Source organism: Dasypus novemcinctus, chromosome 14 (genome assembly GCF_030445035.2).
Source record: "Dasypus novemcinctus isolate mDasNov1 chromosome 14, mDasNov1.1.hap2, whole genome shotgun sequence".
In the NCBI taxonomy this organism is placed as follows: Eukaryota; Metazoa; Chordata; class Mammalia; order Cingulata; family Dasypodidae; genus Dasypus; species Dasypus novemcinctus.
In genome coordinates this window covers 88,613,656-88,630,061 of record NC_080686.1, presented here as the reverse complement: position 1 = coordinate 88,630,061, position 16,406 = coordinate 88,613,656, and the positions used below count along the sequence as shown (strand labels likewise).

The following is a 16,406-nucleotide window of genomic DNA, read 5'->3' as shown; positions in this document are numbered from 1 at the left end:
AAGTAACACTTTAGAAAGATGAAGTCTCTTCCAGCCTTGTGATATATTGGATTTTTTTTAAAATATATTTTATTTATTAATCTCTCCCCACCTCCTTGTTGTTTGCATTTGCTGGATCTGTTCGTCTTCTTTGTTTCTTTAGAAGGTACCAGGAATTGAACTCAGGACCTCTGATGTGGGAGGGAAGCACCTAATCGTTTGAGCCACCTCCGTTTCCCGCTTTGTTGTGTTTCTCATTGTGTTTTTCCTCTTGTGTCTCTTGTTGCATCATCTTGTTGCGTAAGCTCACTGTATCTACCCATCGCACCAGCTGGTCATCCTGTTCATCCTCCTTAAGAGGCACCAGGAACTCTGCTCCCTTCTTTGTTGTGTCTCTCATTATGTTTTTTCTTCTTGTGTCTCTTATTGCATTATCTTATTGTGTCAGCTTGCTGTGCCTGCCCATCACACCAGCTTGCTGTCTTCACTAGGAGGCACTAGCAACCCCACCATGGAACTCCCATGTGGTAGGCAGGAGCGCAGTTGCTTGAACCACATAAGCTTCCCGATATATTAGATTTTTATTTATACTGATACACATCAACTCACAAGACAAAAGGTCAGAAATTCCTTTATCTCTACTTACTTCTCACTTCAGTCACTTCACTTTTTCACAAATGTTTCTTTCTTTATAAATGTTTTATGTGGATTCCTGGGCAGCTATTAATGGAGTCATAATAGGTTCCTCTTTGCAAACAAGGAACATTAATGTCACTCTTCATAAAATATGATCTTTGTAAACTTATGTTAAGAAAGTTAATTAGATTACCCCATCAAAGATGTACTAAATATTTATGGTTTTGTTTTCTAGATTCAAGACTGGCAAAGTATGTACCAGTCCACTCATATTCCAATACCAAAGTTTACCCCTGTGGATGAGTCTGTAACATTTATTGGTCGGCTCTGCAGAGAAATCCTGCGGATCACAGACCCAAAGTAGGTGCATCTGAATTCCACTGGGCCTTAAACACCATGGGTATTGAAGACTCTAATACTCATTGCAGATACTCAGATGATACCCTTGTGTCTGCCACAGATGAATCCCTTCCAATGGGTTTATTCACATTCACTCTTTCTGAGGCATTTTTCCCCCTTTTGGGCCCAAGTCCAAAGACACATAGATTGCAACAAGTTGCAGATCTATTTAGCCACCTTTCAGGCAGGGCTGCTCTTGCCTTCCAACTAACATTCTACTCACTTGGCTCTGTGGAGTCACCAATACACTAAAACTTTTTTATTGCAAATTGATCACCTACACCTGTGTGACTGTTGCACACTTCCCCATAGCAGTAACTGGTTCTTGTCTTTTAGGTACTCAGCACTTTTAGGTACTCAGAACATTTCTTGAGCACTTACCTTGTGCACTGTCCTTAGCATATGAGGCACTTACATTCATGTGCTCATCCCAGCATTCTTAGGAGGTAGGCACTGTTACTTTCATTTGAATGGTGAAATAACTCAGGCACAGAAAAGCTACATTACTTGCTCAAGATCATGTAGTTAATAAATGATGGACCCAGAATATACAACTGCCCTCTGACTCTTAAGTGCTATGCTGTTCAAGGGCAGACAGCACAGCTTTGACATACAGGTTGCATAGATTTGAAATTCAGTAGGAACTGCACCAAAATCTCAGATAATCAAAACAGCCCTTGAAAATATTTTTGGTGGGTACCGTGATAGAGACACACTGCTGCCTCTCTCAGTAAGTCCAACAGAGCCAGTTAGTCCTTTTCTTCAGTCGAGCCTCAGGTGGAGCAGTTGATACTAAGACCAGCTGAGGGAAGAACAAGTTCATGTCTTATGTTTCCTATTTACTCCTGGACATATACTTACTGAATGGAATGGTGGTAGAATTACCCAGGAAAAATGATTTCTGTTCCTTCTCTCTCCAGCTGAGCATGCATGGTTGAATTTGTGTAAATCTAATGCTCTTATACTTTGACTTCTTTGTACCACCTTCTAAACCAGCTTAATTTTGTCTCTTAAGTCTCATTAAATTTTACAAAACAAAAAAAATAATAAAAGACAAATGAAAGAGCAAAGAAAAAAAAAAACAAAGATAAAAAATGAGAAAATTTTATAAACCATATCTAAACTTCTTCCCAAAATCCCACAGAAGTGAGGAGTTTTGCCTCTATGATTCCTGGGCCAAAAAGAGGGAATAATCTAAAAAGTTCAGTAGCCTCTTCCTTTCTTGATACCCATGGGTTTATTACTGAAGTCTTTTTAGAAAACTCTTCACCTAGTGCCATATTGATACTTGCAGCGAGGATTAAGTATGATTAGGATTTCCATATCATATATTGATTTTCATCATCAGAATTGGGAGCCTCTGAAGTAACATTCAAAGGGCCAGCAATGGGTAACAGAAAAGACACTTTGAAGCCTGACATTAGAAGCTGCCTAAAGATCTCAAAATCATCTTGTTTTGTTCTTCCCATTTACTTTCAAATTTAACCCCCTAGCTCCTGAAACTCTTTTATCTCCCTCCTAAGCCTCATTCTAATAAAGTTACATGGTGGGCTTTTTCGTTTTTTTTTTTAGAATTTGGGGTATGTCATCCATGGAACTTGCTGAAAATGCAAAAAACGGGGCCCTGCCCCAGACCTGCTGAATCAGACTCTCAGGAATGGGATCTGGCAGTTGTATTTTTAAGCTCTACCAGTGATTCTGAGGCCCATCCCCCCTGGGTATCTTCACAGTAGCTGCCCCAGTTTCTACCTCTGTAAAATGAAGATGAAATGGCTGATACTTCACAGAACTGTTATAAGGTAGCACATAGAAAAGTCTTAGCACAGTCCCTGACATGAATAAGTGCTCAGTAAATATTACCAGTTATTATTGTCATCATCGCACTCCTGAGTCTAAAAGGAATCATTGGGAGGTAACCAGAAGATGGTATCTACACGAAATGTTTAAAGAAACTGGCAGGAGGAAAAAATTGCTTTGTTGTCATAGTCTCAGATGTCAGGGCACAAGGATTCCAAGTCTTCTACAAAAATGGGAATGACCCCAAGGCTCTGTTTGTCCCCAGTCACTAGAAATGTAAAGAGCATATGGAGAGACAACTGGGTTCTCAAGCCTTCCAGCCTGACAAGTGAGCCTCGTCAACATGACTCCAAAACAACAGCCCAACTCAGTAGAAAATAAATCACTCAAACCTATGTAGCCTAGAGTAAGAAAAAGTAGTTTAACTCATTTGTAATTCACTGGTTGTCACTGTGCAGATATAATGGATGAGTAGATACAAAGCTAGAAAACACAGCATGTCACTTATTTTTTATGTTTGATGTCCCAAGCTCCATTGGGTCCCATACCTCTTTAGGATGAATTCTGAGCTGCTTTGGGTTTTTGGTTTGTTTGTTTATTTGTTTGTTTGGTTTTAGAATGACATGTCATATTGACCAGTTGAACACTTGGTATGATATGAAAACTCATCAAGAAGTGACCAGCAGCCGCCTCTTCTCAGAAATCCAGACCACCTTGGGGACTTTCGGTCTGAATGGGTTAGACAGGCTTCTGTGTTTTATGATTGTCAAAGAGTTACAGGTGAGCCTTTTGAGTTTCATGCATGTTTCCTACAACCCCAGGAAGAGATGAGAATAGATCTTGCTGGGCAATTTAAACTCTTAACTTTTCTTTCATGCTTTCTTATACTGACACCCAGACATATATGATTCCTATTAGGTAGATAAGAACTTAGAATGAACTAGAATTTCTTTGGCCAGGGTAGAATTTGGATGGGTAAGCTGTTTTGTGAGTTATATCTTGGGAAGATAAGTTTTTTACCTTTGAAGCCAGTAACTCCTCCTTACAGAGGCTGTTTCAATTAGGAACCTGAACTTGCTGCTTCTCTCCACCATCCTGTTTATAGGCCTGTGTGACTTGGGCACTGTCTCTGCCCTCTGGAGCATTTTAGTTTACTTATTTTATTCATGATGTTTAGTTCTTTGGTTATTCCTTCTTTTTAGAATTTCCTCAGTATGTTTCAGAAAATTATCCTGAGAGACAGAACTGTTCAGGATACTTTAAAAACCCTGATGAATGCTGTCAGCCCCCTAAAAAGTATTGTAGGTAAGTATCTTGAAACCAGCCCAAGAAAGAGATAACTCTGTGGCCTTTCTGAATTTACTAAATACGAAATTATACTTTAACCTTGCAGCAAATTCGAATAAAATTTATTTTTCTGCCATTGCGAAAACACAGAAGATTTGGACAGCTTATCTTGAGGCAATTATGAAGGTATGTTATGGGGAAAAGGAGAACATATGAGTATGATAATAAACACATTATAATTTTGTAAAGTTTAAGATTTATTTTATGTATTTCTCTTCCCTTCCTCCCCATTGCCTGCTCTCTGTGTCCATTCGCTGTGTGTTCTTCTGCGTCTACCTGTACTATCAGGCAGCACTGGGAAAAGGCAGCACTTTTTTTCATTGGCGTCATCTTGCTGAGTCAGCTCTCCATGTGTGTGGTGTCAGTCCTGGGTGGGCTGCGCTTTTTTCACACGGGGTGGCTCTACTTGCAGGGCGCACTCCTTGCGTGTGGGGTTCCCTTATGCAGGGGACACCCCTGCACTACACAGTACTCCTGGCATGCGGCAGCACTGCGCGTGGGCCACTTCACCACACGGGATAGGCAGATGCTTTATCAGTTGAGCCACGTCCACTTCCCTTACTTGTTTCCCTATCTTCTTTTCTGGACCCTTCTTGACGGGCCTGTTCATCCCATTGGCCTGCTTTTCTTTTGCTCAGGGAGGCTGTCTCCTTTTGAAATGCCTTTTGACAATAGGTGCTTTCACACAAGGAAGTAAAAACTTGCCTCCCTCCATCCTTATGTGACAGGTTCATTTCCTGAACTGATGTGTCAGCTGAGAGACCTACTCTGCTCTAAGTCGCTGACAGAACAGGACATGGGCCTCCTGTCTCTCATGTGACTGTGTAAATGGCAGAAAGCCAGGTGCTTTGTGGCGTTACGAATAGGACCCAGGGTCTTTGGCACTGAGTAAGAGAGAAGTGAAGCAAGTAATCTGCTGGGTGGAAATCCAGTTTATTTTAGAATCTGGTCATCTACTTTCGGCCTTCCCACTGTGGCAGTGGCCCTCGGTGGCCTGCTGTGGTCTTCTATGTGCCCTTCTCTTCTCATTGATGATCTGGGATAGTCAACAAGCCTTTACTGAACATCCATTATTTACAAAGCATTGCCAGTTGCTATGAGAGACAATTGTATAAAATACTATCTGTATCCTCAGAAAGCCTGCTTACCATCTAGTGAGAAGGAATAGATTTCCCCGTGGAAAGCTGATACATGGTTCAAAGTATCACATATGGTAGAAGTTTAGACTGCTATGGGAATTTGGAAATGTTCGGTTATTTTGTTTCCAATTAAATAAGTCACTCATTGAGGTAGGACCTATTGGTGCCTCAACTAAATGTGCAATATATTTTCCGAAAGTTCAGTGACTTTTTAAGGAGGACACAAAAACACACTGAATAAGTAACTTAAACCTTGACTCTGCTAAATATCCTCCTGTTATACAGGTCTGACATTACCATAGCCTCACGATTTTTACAGATATTGAGAGTTTATAGGGCCAAATGTCTAATTACTAGAAAACCTTTTAGGAGGAGTCAAAATTTACCTAATACCGGGCAGGCTTGAGTCTCATCTCTATGAAGGCCTAAGGCAATTGCAGTCGTTCCTTGAAGAAGCGTGGAGGTTTTCCTCTTGGTTGCCAGGTGGTTCCCCATCTAGTAACTATTACAGACTGCTGTAAGTTACAGGTAATGGTGACAATACCTTAGTAGCCATGTGCTTATGCCTCAGTCAGTAACCTTTATATAAAACCCAAGGGCAAATTTGACTGTCTTGAATCGGGGAACCAGTGGGAATTCTCTGGAGCAGCACTGTCCAGTAGAACTTTCTGCAATGATGGAGATGTTGTGCATTCTTCAGAACAGTAACCACTGACCAAGGTAGCTACTGAGCACTTGGAATGTGGCCAGTGTCACCAAGGAACTGGATTTTTCATTTTAAAAATTTTATTAATTTAGATTTTTTTAAGATTTTTAAAAAATCTCTCTCCCCTTCCCTGCCCACCCCCCACCACCTCAGTTGTCTGCTCTCTGTGTCCATTCGCTGTGTGTTCTTCTGTGTCCACTTGTATTCTTGTCAGCAACACCCAGAATCTATATCTCATTTTGTTGCATCATCTTGCTGCGTCAGCTCTCCATGTGTGCGGCACCACTCCTGGGCAGGCTGCGCTTTTTTTGCGCTGTGCGGCTCTCCTTAACGGGACGTACTCCTTGTGCGTGGGGCTCCCCTACATGGAAGACACCCCTGTGTGGCATGGCACTCCTTGTGTGCATCAGCACTGCACGTAGGCCAGCTCACCACACGGGTCAGGAGACCCTGGGTTTGAACCTTGGGCCTCCCATGTGGTAGGCGCACTCCCAATCCGTTGGGCCAAATCCACTTCCCTTATTAATTTAAATTTAAATAACCACATGCAGCTAGTGGCTGCTCTTTTGGACAGTGAAACTCTAGAGCAGTCATGGAGAAAGAATGAAATGCCAAAAATCTCCAAATAGGCAACTAAATAGGCAGAGTGAGCTTATCATCTACTCCACTAGCTTATTTAGGGGTGTTATAAGTGAGCACCAAGAAGAGAAAGTGTTGATCACCAAAACTCAGTATGCTTAAATGAGAACAAGTTATGTAAACCGACTTTATTTCTGTTTTCATTTCTGGATTGTTATTTTCAAACTAATCATTGACAGAGTATTCTAGACAGAATACTTCGAATTAAGTAAGGGATTATATAAATCAGATATAAGGGACATCTTTGAATGACCTGAGAGGACCTATTTTCTTGGCTTTGCCCTATTCTAATTTTTAAATAACATTTTTTTATAAATAAAAAATTTTGTTATTCATGTAAAGCCTTTTTAGATTTTTATTTTCTCCACATAAGTAGAATAGTAGTCTAGGAAGAATAGTAGCCAGAGGTAATGCATTTGAGGTCATTTAACATTTTTTAACTGTTGAAAGCTGCATTTATCAAATTTGAGCTCTTATCTACTTTTGGAGAAGGCCACTCTCTTTTTTTAAATTTTTCTCTGTCCCCAACAACAACTCAGAACAATTGCATTCATTTCCAATTTATTGCCCTATTTATGTTATCAAACAGACTTCCTTGCTATCCCTCCTTCCCCCTCCTGCCAATCTTTTAGGGGTACCTTTCCTAGAGAGAAAAGAGGAAGTTAGCTGGGACAAAAAGAGTATATCATTGACTTTATGATGCTGACAAGTTTGGGGGAGCTAACTGAACTATCTCAAGCCTGACACAAAAATAGCTTTTATCATGTGATAGTTGTTGTAGATATTGCCAAATATCCTTTATGCTTAATTTCAACTACTTTGAAATTACAGACCCACCATGTTAATTGGCCTCTAGAACACAAATTTGGTTTTTTAATGATTTGTTCATGCACTTTATTATCATTGCTTTCTGTTGTTATGCTGTATGTTTTATTTTGTGCATTTAAAAGTATTCTGTTTTGAGGTCATAGACCTCACCAGATTTTCAAAGGGATTCAAGACATAAAAAGAAAAAATGGTTAGGAACCCATGGATTGAGGGTGATTATCATTACAGGTGCTTTCCTGAAAGATTTTATGTAATTCTTATATAATTCTTTTTTTATTTTTTATTTTTAGAGACATTGTAGATTAGTAGAAACATCATGCAGGAAGTTCAGAGTTCACGTATTACTGCCCCCCATCACATACAGTTTTCCCTATTATTAACATTTTACATTAGTGTGGTAAAGTACGGTATTATTATAATTATGCTGTGACTGTAGTGCATAGTTTATATTGTGTTGTATAGTTGTGTGGGTTTGTGTGTGGTAACTTACATACAACCTAAAATTTCCTTTTTCCCCCTTTTTGAATATACAATTCAGTGGCATTAGTTACATATGCAAAGTTGTGCCTCCATCCCCATCATCTATTGCCAAAACTTTTCCATCACCCCAAACTAGAAACTCCATACCAATTAAATATTAACTCCTCATTCCCCTCCTCCACTTGGCCCTGGTATCCATTAGTGTGGTTTCTGACTATGAATTTGCTTATACTAATTATTTCATATCAGTGACAGCATAGAGTATTTGTTCTTTCATGTCTGCCTTATTTCACTTACATGATGTCTTCCAGTTTCATCCATGGTGTAGTGTCAAAACTTCATTCTTTTATATGGCCAAGTAATACTCTGTTGTATGTATGTACCACATTTTGTTTAACCATTCATCAGTTGATGGACACTTGACTTGCTTCCATCTTTTTGCAATTGTGAATAATGCTCCTATGAGCATCATTGTGCAAAGTTCTATTTGAATCCCTGCTTTCAGTTCTTTTGGGTGTATACCTAGAAGAGAGATTGCTGGGTTATATGGTAATTCTATATTTAAATTTCTGAGGACTTGCTTTACTGTTTTCCACAGTGGCTGCACCAGTTTACATCCCCACCAACAATATACTAATGTTCCTATTTCTCTGCATCCTCTCTAACACTTGTTTTCCGATTTTTCAGTAGTAGCCATTCTAGTGAATGTGAGCTAATACCTCATTGTGATTTTGATTTGCATTTCGCTTATGGCTAATGATACTAGGCATCTTTTCAGTTGTTTATTGGCCATTTGTATATCTTCTTCGGAGTAATGTCTATTCTTTTTCCCCACTTTTCAGTGGGGTTGTATCTTTTTGTTGTTACATTGCAGAAGTTATAAATTCTGGATATTAAATCTGTATCAGATACATGGTTCCCAGATATCTTCCCTTCATTCTGTAGATTGTCTTTTTACTTCCTCAATGAAGTCCTTTGATACACAGAAGTTTGTAGTTTTGATGCAGTGCCATTTATCTGTTTTTCTCTTTTGTTGTTTATACTTTTTTGTGTAAAGTCCAAGAAACCACCACCTAATACAAGGGCCTAAAAATGTTTCCCTATGTTTTTTCTAAAAGTTTTCCAGTTTTAGTTCTGATATTTAGGTCTTTGAGCCATTTTGAGTTAATTTTTGTATATGGTGTGAGATCGGTGTTCTTAGAGAAGTCTTATTAAGAATTCTTATGTTAATTCTTACGTTATCTATAATATTGAGTGATGTGGACAAATTTATATTCACCAAATTTTAGAATCCTAGAGTGAAATGCCACTTTAAGACTTGAGAAAGATCAAATATAAGGAAGTAGGGCTTCTCATATCAGCTTTAAAGCCTAGAGAGCTTGTTCCAAAAGATTATAAAAAATAACTTCAAAGACACCGCTTTTATAGAGAGATGAATGAACATTAATAGATAACTTTGTGAAATATTAGACTTTGGAGGTAATTTGAGATTTGCCTACAAGGGTCTATCCAGACATCCCTTGAAAGTTCTCTTGAGCTCTATGAGGGATGATGATCATCCAGGAAATTCTGAAGTTTTTCTGTAGAAATATTGTGATCCTTCCACTGTGAAATTGTCTTCTTGATGTTTGCCTCCTTACTATCACTTTTTTTTTTTCACTTTTCTGTTTTGGTTTTTACTATCACTTTAAATGCTTATTGTTTCTCTTGTTCACAGGTAGGGCAGATGCAGATTCTGAGACAACAGATTGCCAATGAATTAAATTATTCATGTCAGTTTGACTCCAAACACCTGGCAGCTGCTCTGGAGAATCTCAATAAGTAAGTAGCAGTGTTCGGAATAGCCCTCTGTGGGGCTGGTTTGTTCACTATCAACTAGCACCCCACTTTCTTCTATGTATATCTTTTAAGTCCCTTTTGGGTAAAAACGTGGTCTCAGAATAGGTAGGCTTCCTTTCTATGAATAATCAAAACCATCTTTAAAAGTCTCTTTCCTCAGTATTGTCACTTGGTCTCAGTATCTCTCTCTCTCTCTCTCAATGGATTCATTTATTCATCTAACATATGTTGATCACATAATGAGTGATATGCTAGGTACTTGCACAGATTTATTACCCAAGTCCCCAGTTTGCTTTCTACAGGACTGAGGCACTAGTTATCCAGAAAGCAGTCAAAAGTGTGTCAGTTACCAGGAGTGGTGGGTGCACATCCTGCAGGGCAGTCAAGCCCTGCCTGTCTCCAGCATCTTACTCTCATTCTGAGCCTTATATTTAAAGTTAAATAATCCATAATTTTAGGTCACTAAGTCAGTGCTTTTGACTAACTAGGGTATTGAAAATTTTTTTCAGTTAATTTGTAAAAATTCGAATGGTGAAACATTTCATTTAGATTAACTTTAAATGATAAAGGAATGGGAAGCATATGTAGCTCAACTGATAGAGCTTCCACCTACCATATGGGAGGACCTGAGTTCGATCTCTGGGGCCTCCTGGTGTAAAAGAAGAAGAGAAAGCATGCCTGTGCGGCAAGCTGCCTGCATGGTAAAGTGGTGAGCCAGTGCCCTGCACAAGGAGTCACACGGCAAGATGATGATGCATCAAAAGAGAGACGGGGAGAGTCAGGGTAAAGTGCAGCAGAAACCAGGAACTGAGGTGGCGCAACTGACAGGGAACCTCTCTCCACATCAGAGGTCTCCAGGATCAAATCCCGGTGAACCCTAGAGAAGAGAAAATGAGAAGAGAAGACAACACAGACAGCAAAAACAGCGGGGCAGGAAGAGGAAGAGGGGAAGGGAGGGGAATATATAAATAAATAAAATCTTAATTTAAAAAAAAAAAAAAGATAAAGGAATTACTTCCAGGTCAAATTTCCCAGTTATATCCAAACACAGACATGGAAATGGATCATTAGAAGGATCAAGCCCTCATTTTATCAATGTGGAAACTGAGGCCCTGGAAAAGGACATCACCAGCCTATATTCCCTATTGTTTAAACTCATTCCTTGCAAATGTTTATTGCTTTTTTTTCTTGTCTTTGTTTAGGGCTATCCTAGCAGATATTGAAGCCCACTATCAGGACCCATCACTTCCTTACCCCAAAGAAGATAACACGCTCTTGTATGAAATCACAGCCTATCTGGAGGCAGCTGGCATTCACAACCCACTGAACAAGGTCAGTAATTGACATCAGTAGTGATGTGCTGGGAGACAGTATGGTGTCAAAGGTGATTTGGCCTACAGAACAGTTCCCTGGGCTAAAATCTGGGTTCAGGACCCAGAGCCTCCATTCTTCCAAGCCCCTGCCCTTTTTGAGCTCCATTTTGCCATGTGTAATATGAAGGTGATCGTACTGTCCCCCCTGAATCAGGTCTCTGGGGGAATCACGGGAAATGTTCATCAAAGCCTGTTAAAAAGTGAAAAGTGCTCTATCAGTGGGAGTTACTCATTTTGGGTTTCTCTGGGGTTGAAATTTGAACTGCACCTACATGGTAGCCTTGAGACTTGGTGCAAAGATGCTTCCTTCATAGCTGACACTAATCATTATCCTAATATGAGTTCCACAAACTATTCCACAGTTCTGGTCTGCAAGATCCAGGTATGTTGCTGCAGAAATATTGACCACTTTGAATACAGTATTTTACCCTAGACCCTTTAGTGCCTTTCTGAAGTCTGTAATATGTCAAATTCTGAAATCTTTATGATCCATGGATTTTAGATAAGAGATGTGAACCAGAAAAACAACTAACATTATCTCAGAACAACCCTATGAAATATGTCATTTTTATGTGAGGAACCTGAGGCTCCAAGAGGTTACTATCTTGCCCAAGGTTCCACACTAGTAAGACAGAGGCAGGCTTCTGACCCAGAGCCTGTGGCCTAGCCAGTTTGCTTCCCTGCCTCCCTGGCATGATGGAAATGACTGTGTGCACCCTTCCATATTGACTGAGAGGGAGACTGCTATGTGATATTGGCATTGCCCAGGGGGAGGCAAGTGTGCTTGCTTTCTTATGTGCTGTCAGTCCCTGCTACATGTATCTTTTCCTTCTCTTGCTGCAGCTCTCCCTCCTCCCTTTCTCTATCCTCTTCTCCCTTCTGCCCTTCCTTCTTCTCTCTTCCTTCTTTCTCTCCCTCCTACCTTTTGTCCTCCCCTCCAGTTTTGTCTTGGTTGCTTTTTATTTTGTTTTTTCCTCCCATTCTTATTCATCAGCCTTTTTTTCTTTTCCCCTTAGTTAATGACATGAAGGGAATTCAGGGAAAAAAATAAACAGCTTCTAATCACTTAAGTACATTTTTCCTCTTCCCAGAAGACTAATTATTATATAGATATTTATGTTTGGGAGTCAGGAATGTTAAATAAAATTCTAAGGCATGAATTAATTCAACCATCTAGCCTTAGATTGTTTGAAGAGCAAATTGAAATAAAATTGAAGATTTCCATTTGAAAATGTGTTCTGTGGTATTCTGCAATGTGAAGAAACCATCAATTTTTTCTTGCCTTTCTCTTCCCAGATATACATAACAACAAAGCGTTTACCCTATTTCCCAATTGTCAACTTTCTATTTTTGATTGCCCAGTTGCCAAAACTTCAATACAACAAAAACCTAGGTACTGTATGATATTTATTCTTTGCAATAAGTAACAATAGAGTAATATGTAAACAAATAGCTCTTTGTACAGAATGCTATGTCAGATATGAGATCTTTTCCTAAATGCATGTTTATAAAATACGTGTCTTTGTGCCTCTGAAATGTAATGCCCTTTCTTGAAATGTAGACAGCAGGTTTAATATCAACCAAGTATAGTCCACCTTTTACTTCTACGGGTTAATAATCCAACTTGTAGAATGTGTGGAAACTTTACTTCTCTCCTTTCTTCTGTAATGTTTAAGCAGCTGATTATTATATGAAAGAAGCTTATTTTAGTTGAAGTTCTATTCTTTCAACAAGTGATATGTGCCTACTCTGTATCTGGAGCTGTGATATGAAGAATAACAGTATATTTAAGGAGATGAGACTAATACATGAATGTTTAATTCTTCAAAATATTTATGGTTGCTTTTCACAGTATTCAGTACAAACAATAAATAACAAAGCATTCAAAATAAATTTGTCCTGCCCAGAAATGTAACTCTAATTTTTTTTCCATTGGTCAGTTTAGTTTGAACATTTTTATAATTACCTTTCTAATAAGTTCCCAAGTACTTCTTTTGTGTCCAAAACTTAGCATCCAACTAAGTAAACATTTTTAAGTCCACGATAGAAGTGATTTTACTTTAAAAGCATTGTAAGGGCATTTCTACAAAATTAACTGAATTATTTTTTAACCAGATTCCAAAATGTATTTATTTCTTCTTCGAAGTATTTTCCTTCTTATTTTATAAGCTTTTTCAGGATAAGAATATGGAGTCTTTTTCATGTTTTTAATTATCTCATTCAAATATATTTACTGTTTCTGGGCACTGCTCCCACAATACCTGTTTCCACCACAGAATGGAGAGCGTAGTAGAACCATAGTGGGCACCCAATAAATACTTGCCATACAAAGGAGGGAATAAAAGTGTGCTTGAATTCTGACTGCACCACTTATTACCTATTTGACTTTGGCCAAGTTACTTAATCTCTCAGTTCATCAATCTTGACAACTGGAATTTAAATCAGATTTTTAAAATACTAGTAAGAATCTAGTACAGGGTAAGTGGTCAGTCCTGCCAATCCTTTTAGCAAAGTGGTTGTACCATTTTACACTCTCAGTAGCTATTTGTGGGAGTTCCGGTTGCTCCATATCCTCACCAGAATTTGCTGATATCAGTCTTTTTAGTTTTAGCCATTCCAATGGGTGTGTAGTCATATCTCATTGTAGTTTTCATTTGCCTTTCCCTGACGTCTAATGATGGTAAGCATACGTTCATGTGCTTGTTGGCCATTACTTCTGTCTTTCTGGTGAAGTATCGAAGTCTTTTGCCCATTTTTAAATTTATTGGATTGTTTGCTTTATTATCACTGAATTGTAGGAGTTCTTTATATATTCTAGACACAAGTCCTCTGTCAGATATTTATATTGTGAATATTTTCTCACTGACTATGGCATGTCTATTCATTTTCTTACTGATAAAACTTAATGAGAAGTATTTAGTTTTTATGATATTCTATTTATTTCTTTTTCTTTATAATTAGTGCTTTCTGTGTCCTGTCTTAAAAAGCTTTGCCTATCTCAAAGTCACAAACATATTCTGTTTCTGTGTTTTAGCTTTTACATTGAAGTTTATAGTTTATGGTCTATCTCAAATTATGTTTTTTTAATACACTTTTTAATTTTTTTAAAAGATACTTAGATTACATAAATGTTACATTAAAAATACAGGGGATTCTCATATGCCCTGTTCCCTTCCCCTCCCACACTTTCCCCATTCACAACATTCTTAATTAGTGTGGTACATTTGTTACAATTGATGAACACATTTTGGAGCATTGCCACTAAATGTGGATTGTAGTTTACATTGTAGTTTATACTCTCTCCTGCACAAATTTTGTAAATTATGGCAGATATACAATGGCCTGTCTTTGCAATGTCATTCAGGACAATTCCAAAGTCCCAAAAATGCCCCTATTTTTCCCTCTCCCTACCCGCCCCAGAACTTCCAGTGGCCACTGCCTCCACATCAATGACAAAAGTTCTTCCATTGCTACAATCACAGTAAGTCTATAGTAGAATAAAAGTAAGGTTCTCTAGTTCATCATTCATTCCCCAGTCCTGAGGATTCTGGGATGGTGATGCCCACTCCACCTCCAACTGAGCGAGGGCTTAGATCCCATGGGGCAGATGAATGGAACTATCTTGGTTTCAGTTGTAGACTCTCAGGAGTTTGGTACCCTGCCAGTGGGCCCTACTTTGGAATTTATGCCCCCCAGTTTGACAGAGTTGGACTCAGCTGTGGTTTCCCTACACATGGCTCTTCTGCCCCTTCTATTTGAACCTATAGTTAGTACTAGAGCTGAAAGGGGTATGTCCAAGAGACTTAAATCTTTGGGCTGTCCGTGTGCCAGTTGGGCCCTGAATCTCAACAGAGTTGCAATACCTACTCTCCAATTCACTGGACTTACCCAGGACAACTAACAAGGAAATGATGATAGACAATGACTATCTCAAATTAGGTTTTGTATATGATGTAAAAAAGAAGTTGTTCTTTTCTTTAAAGATTTCTTTTTATTTATTTCTCTCCCTTTGCCGCCCCCCGCCCCAGTTGTCTGCTTTCTATGTCCATTCACTGTGTGTTCTTCTGTGTCCACTTATATTCTTGTCTCTTTTTGTTGCATCATCTTGCTGCGTCAGCTCTCTGTGTATGGGGCACCACTCCTGGGCAGGCTGCACTTTTTTCACACAGGGTGACTCTCCTTACAGTGCTCACTCCTTGCACGTGGGGCTCCCCTTTGTGGGGGGCACCCTGCATGTCACGGCACTCCTTGCGCTTATCAGTACTGTGTGTGGGCCAGCTCATCACATGGGTCAGGGGGCCCTGGGTTTGAACCCTGGACCTCCCATGTGGTAGGCGGACACTCTATCCATTGAGCCAAATCCACTTCCCTTGAGGTTCATTTTTAACCCTATATCGATATCCAGTTGTTGAAAGGCTTATCTTTCCCCATTGAAATACTTTGTTTATTTGTGGAAATTCAATTGACCATATAAAGGTAGAACTTTTTGGATTTTCTGTTCTGTTCCATGCATCTCTTTTTCTATACATAAGCCAATACTGTCTAGATTACTATAACTCTATAGTAAATCTTGAGTCAGGCAATATAAGTCATTCAACTTTGTTTTTTCCTTTCCAAAATCATATTGGCTAGGCTTAGTCCTTTGCATTTTAATATACATCTTAAAATCATCTTTTCAATTTCTATCAAAAAAATCCTAATGAGATTTTGATTGAAATTACCTTGCATCAGAACTTATATGGGGTCAACTGACATCTTAACAGTATTGAGTTTTACAATCCATAAGTGCAATATGTCTCTTTGTGTGATAAGGTTGGCATTACTTTTTCTCTGCATGTTTTATAGTTTCAGTGTAGATGTCTTTTACATCTTTTGTATCCTTGTTCTGAAAAGATTTTTTTGCTGCATATAGAATTCTGTTAATTTCTCTCAGCATTTTGAAGGTATAATTCTACTACTTCAGCCTTGCACTGCTGCTGTTGAGAAGTTAGCCATTGATCTAATTTTTCCTTTATAAATGATGTATTAGTCAGCCAAAGTGGTACTGATGCAAAATACTAGAAATCAGTTGGTTTTTATAAAGGTTGTTTATTTGGGGTGGGAGCTTACAGATAACAGGCCATAAAGCATAAGTTACTTCCTTCACCAAAGTCTATTTTCATGTGTTGAAGCAAGATGGCCACTGATGTCTGCCAGGGTTCAGGCTTCTTGGATTCTTCTCTCCGGTGCAGGTCCTCTGTTTTC

At 38.9% G+C, this 16,406-nt stretch overlaps 1 protein-coding gene across 2 annotated transcripts in view; it reads left to right on the top strand.

Annotated features, from left to right (window-relative positions):
- The window catches only part of WASHC5 (WASH complex subunit 5), an 82,747-nt gene that overhangs the window by 47,264 nt on the left and 19,077 nt on the right, over positions 1-16,406 (top strand). For both annotated transcript variants that reach the window (XM_058276029.1, XM_058276028.1), the window contains exons 20-26: positions 851-975; positions 3,429-3,591; positions 4,014-4,116; positions 4,205-4,284; positions 9,668-9,771; positions 10,992-11,121; positions 12,459-12,555. In XM_058276029.1, the coding sequence (XP_058132012.1) occupies positions 851-975; positions 3,429-3,591; positions 4,014-4,116; positions 4,205-4,284; positions 9,668-9,771; positions 10,992-11,121; positions 12,459-12,555 (802 nt within the window). The remainder of the gene's footprint in view (positions 1-850; positions 976-3,428; positions 3,592-4,013; positions 4,117-4,204; positions 4,285-9,667; positions 9,772-10,991; positions 11,122-12,458; positions 12,556-16,406) is intronic.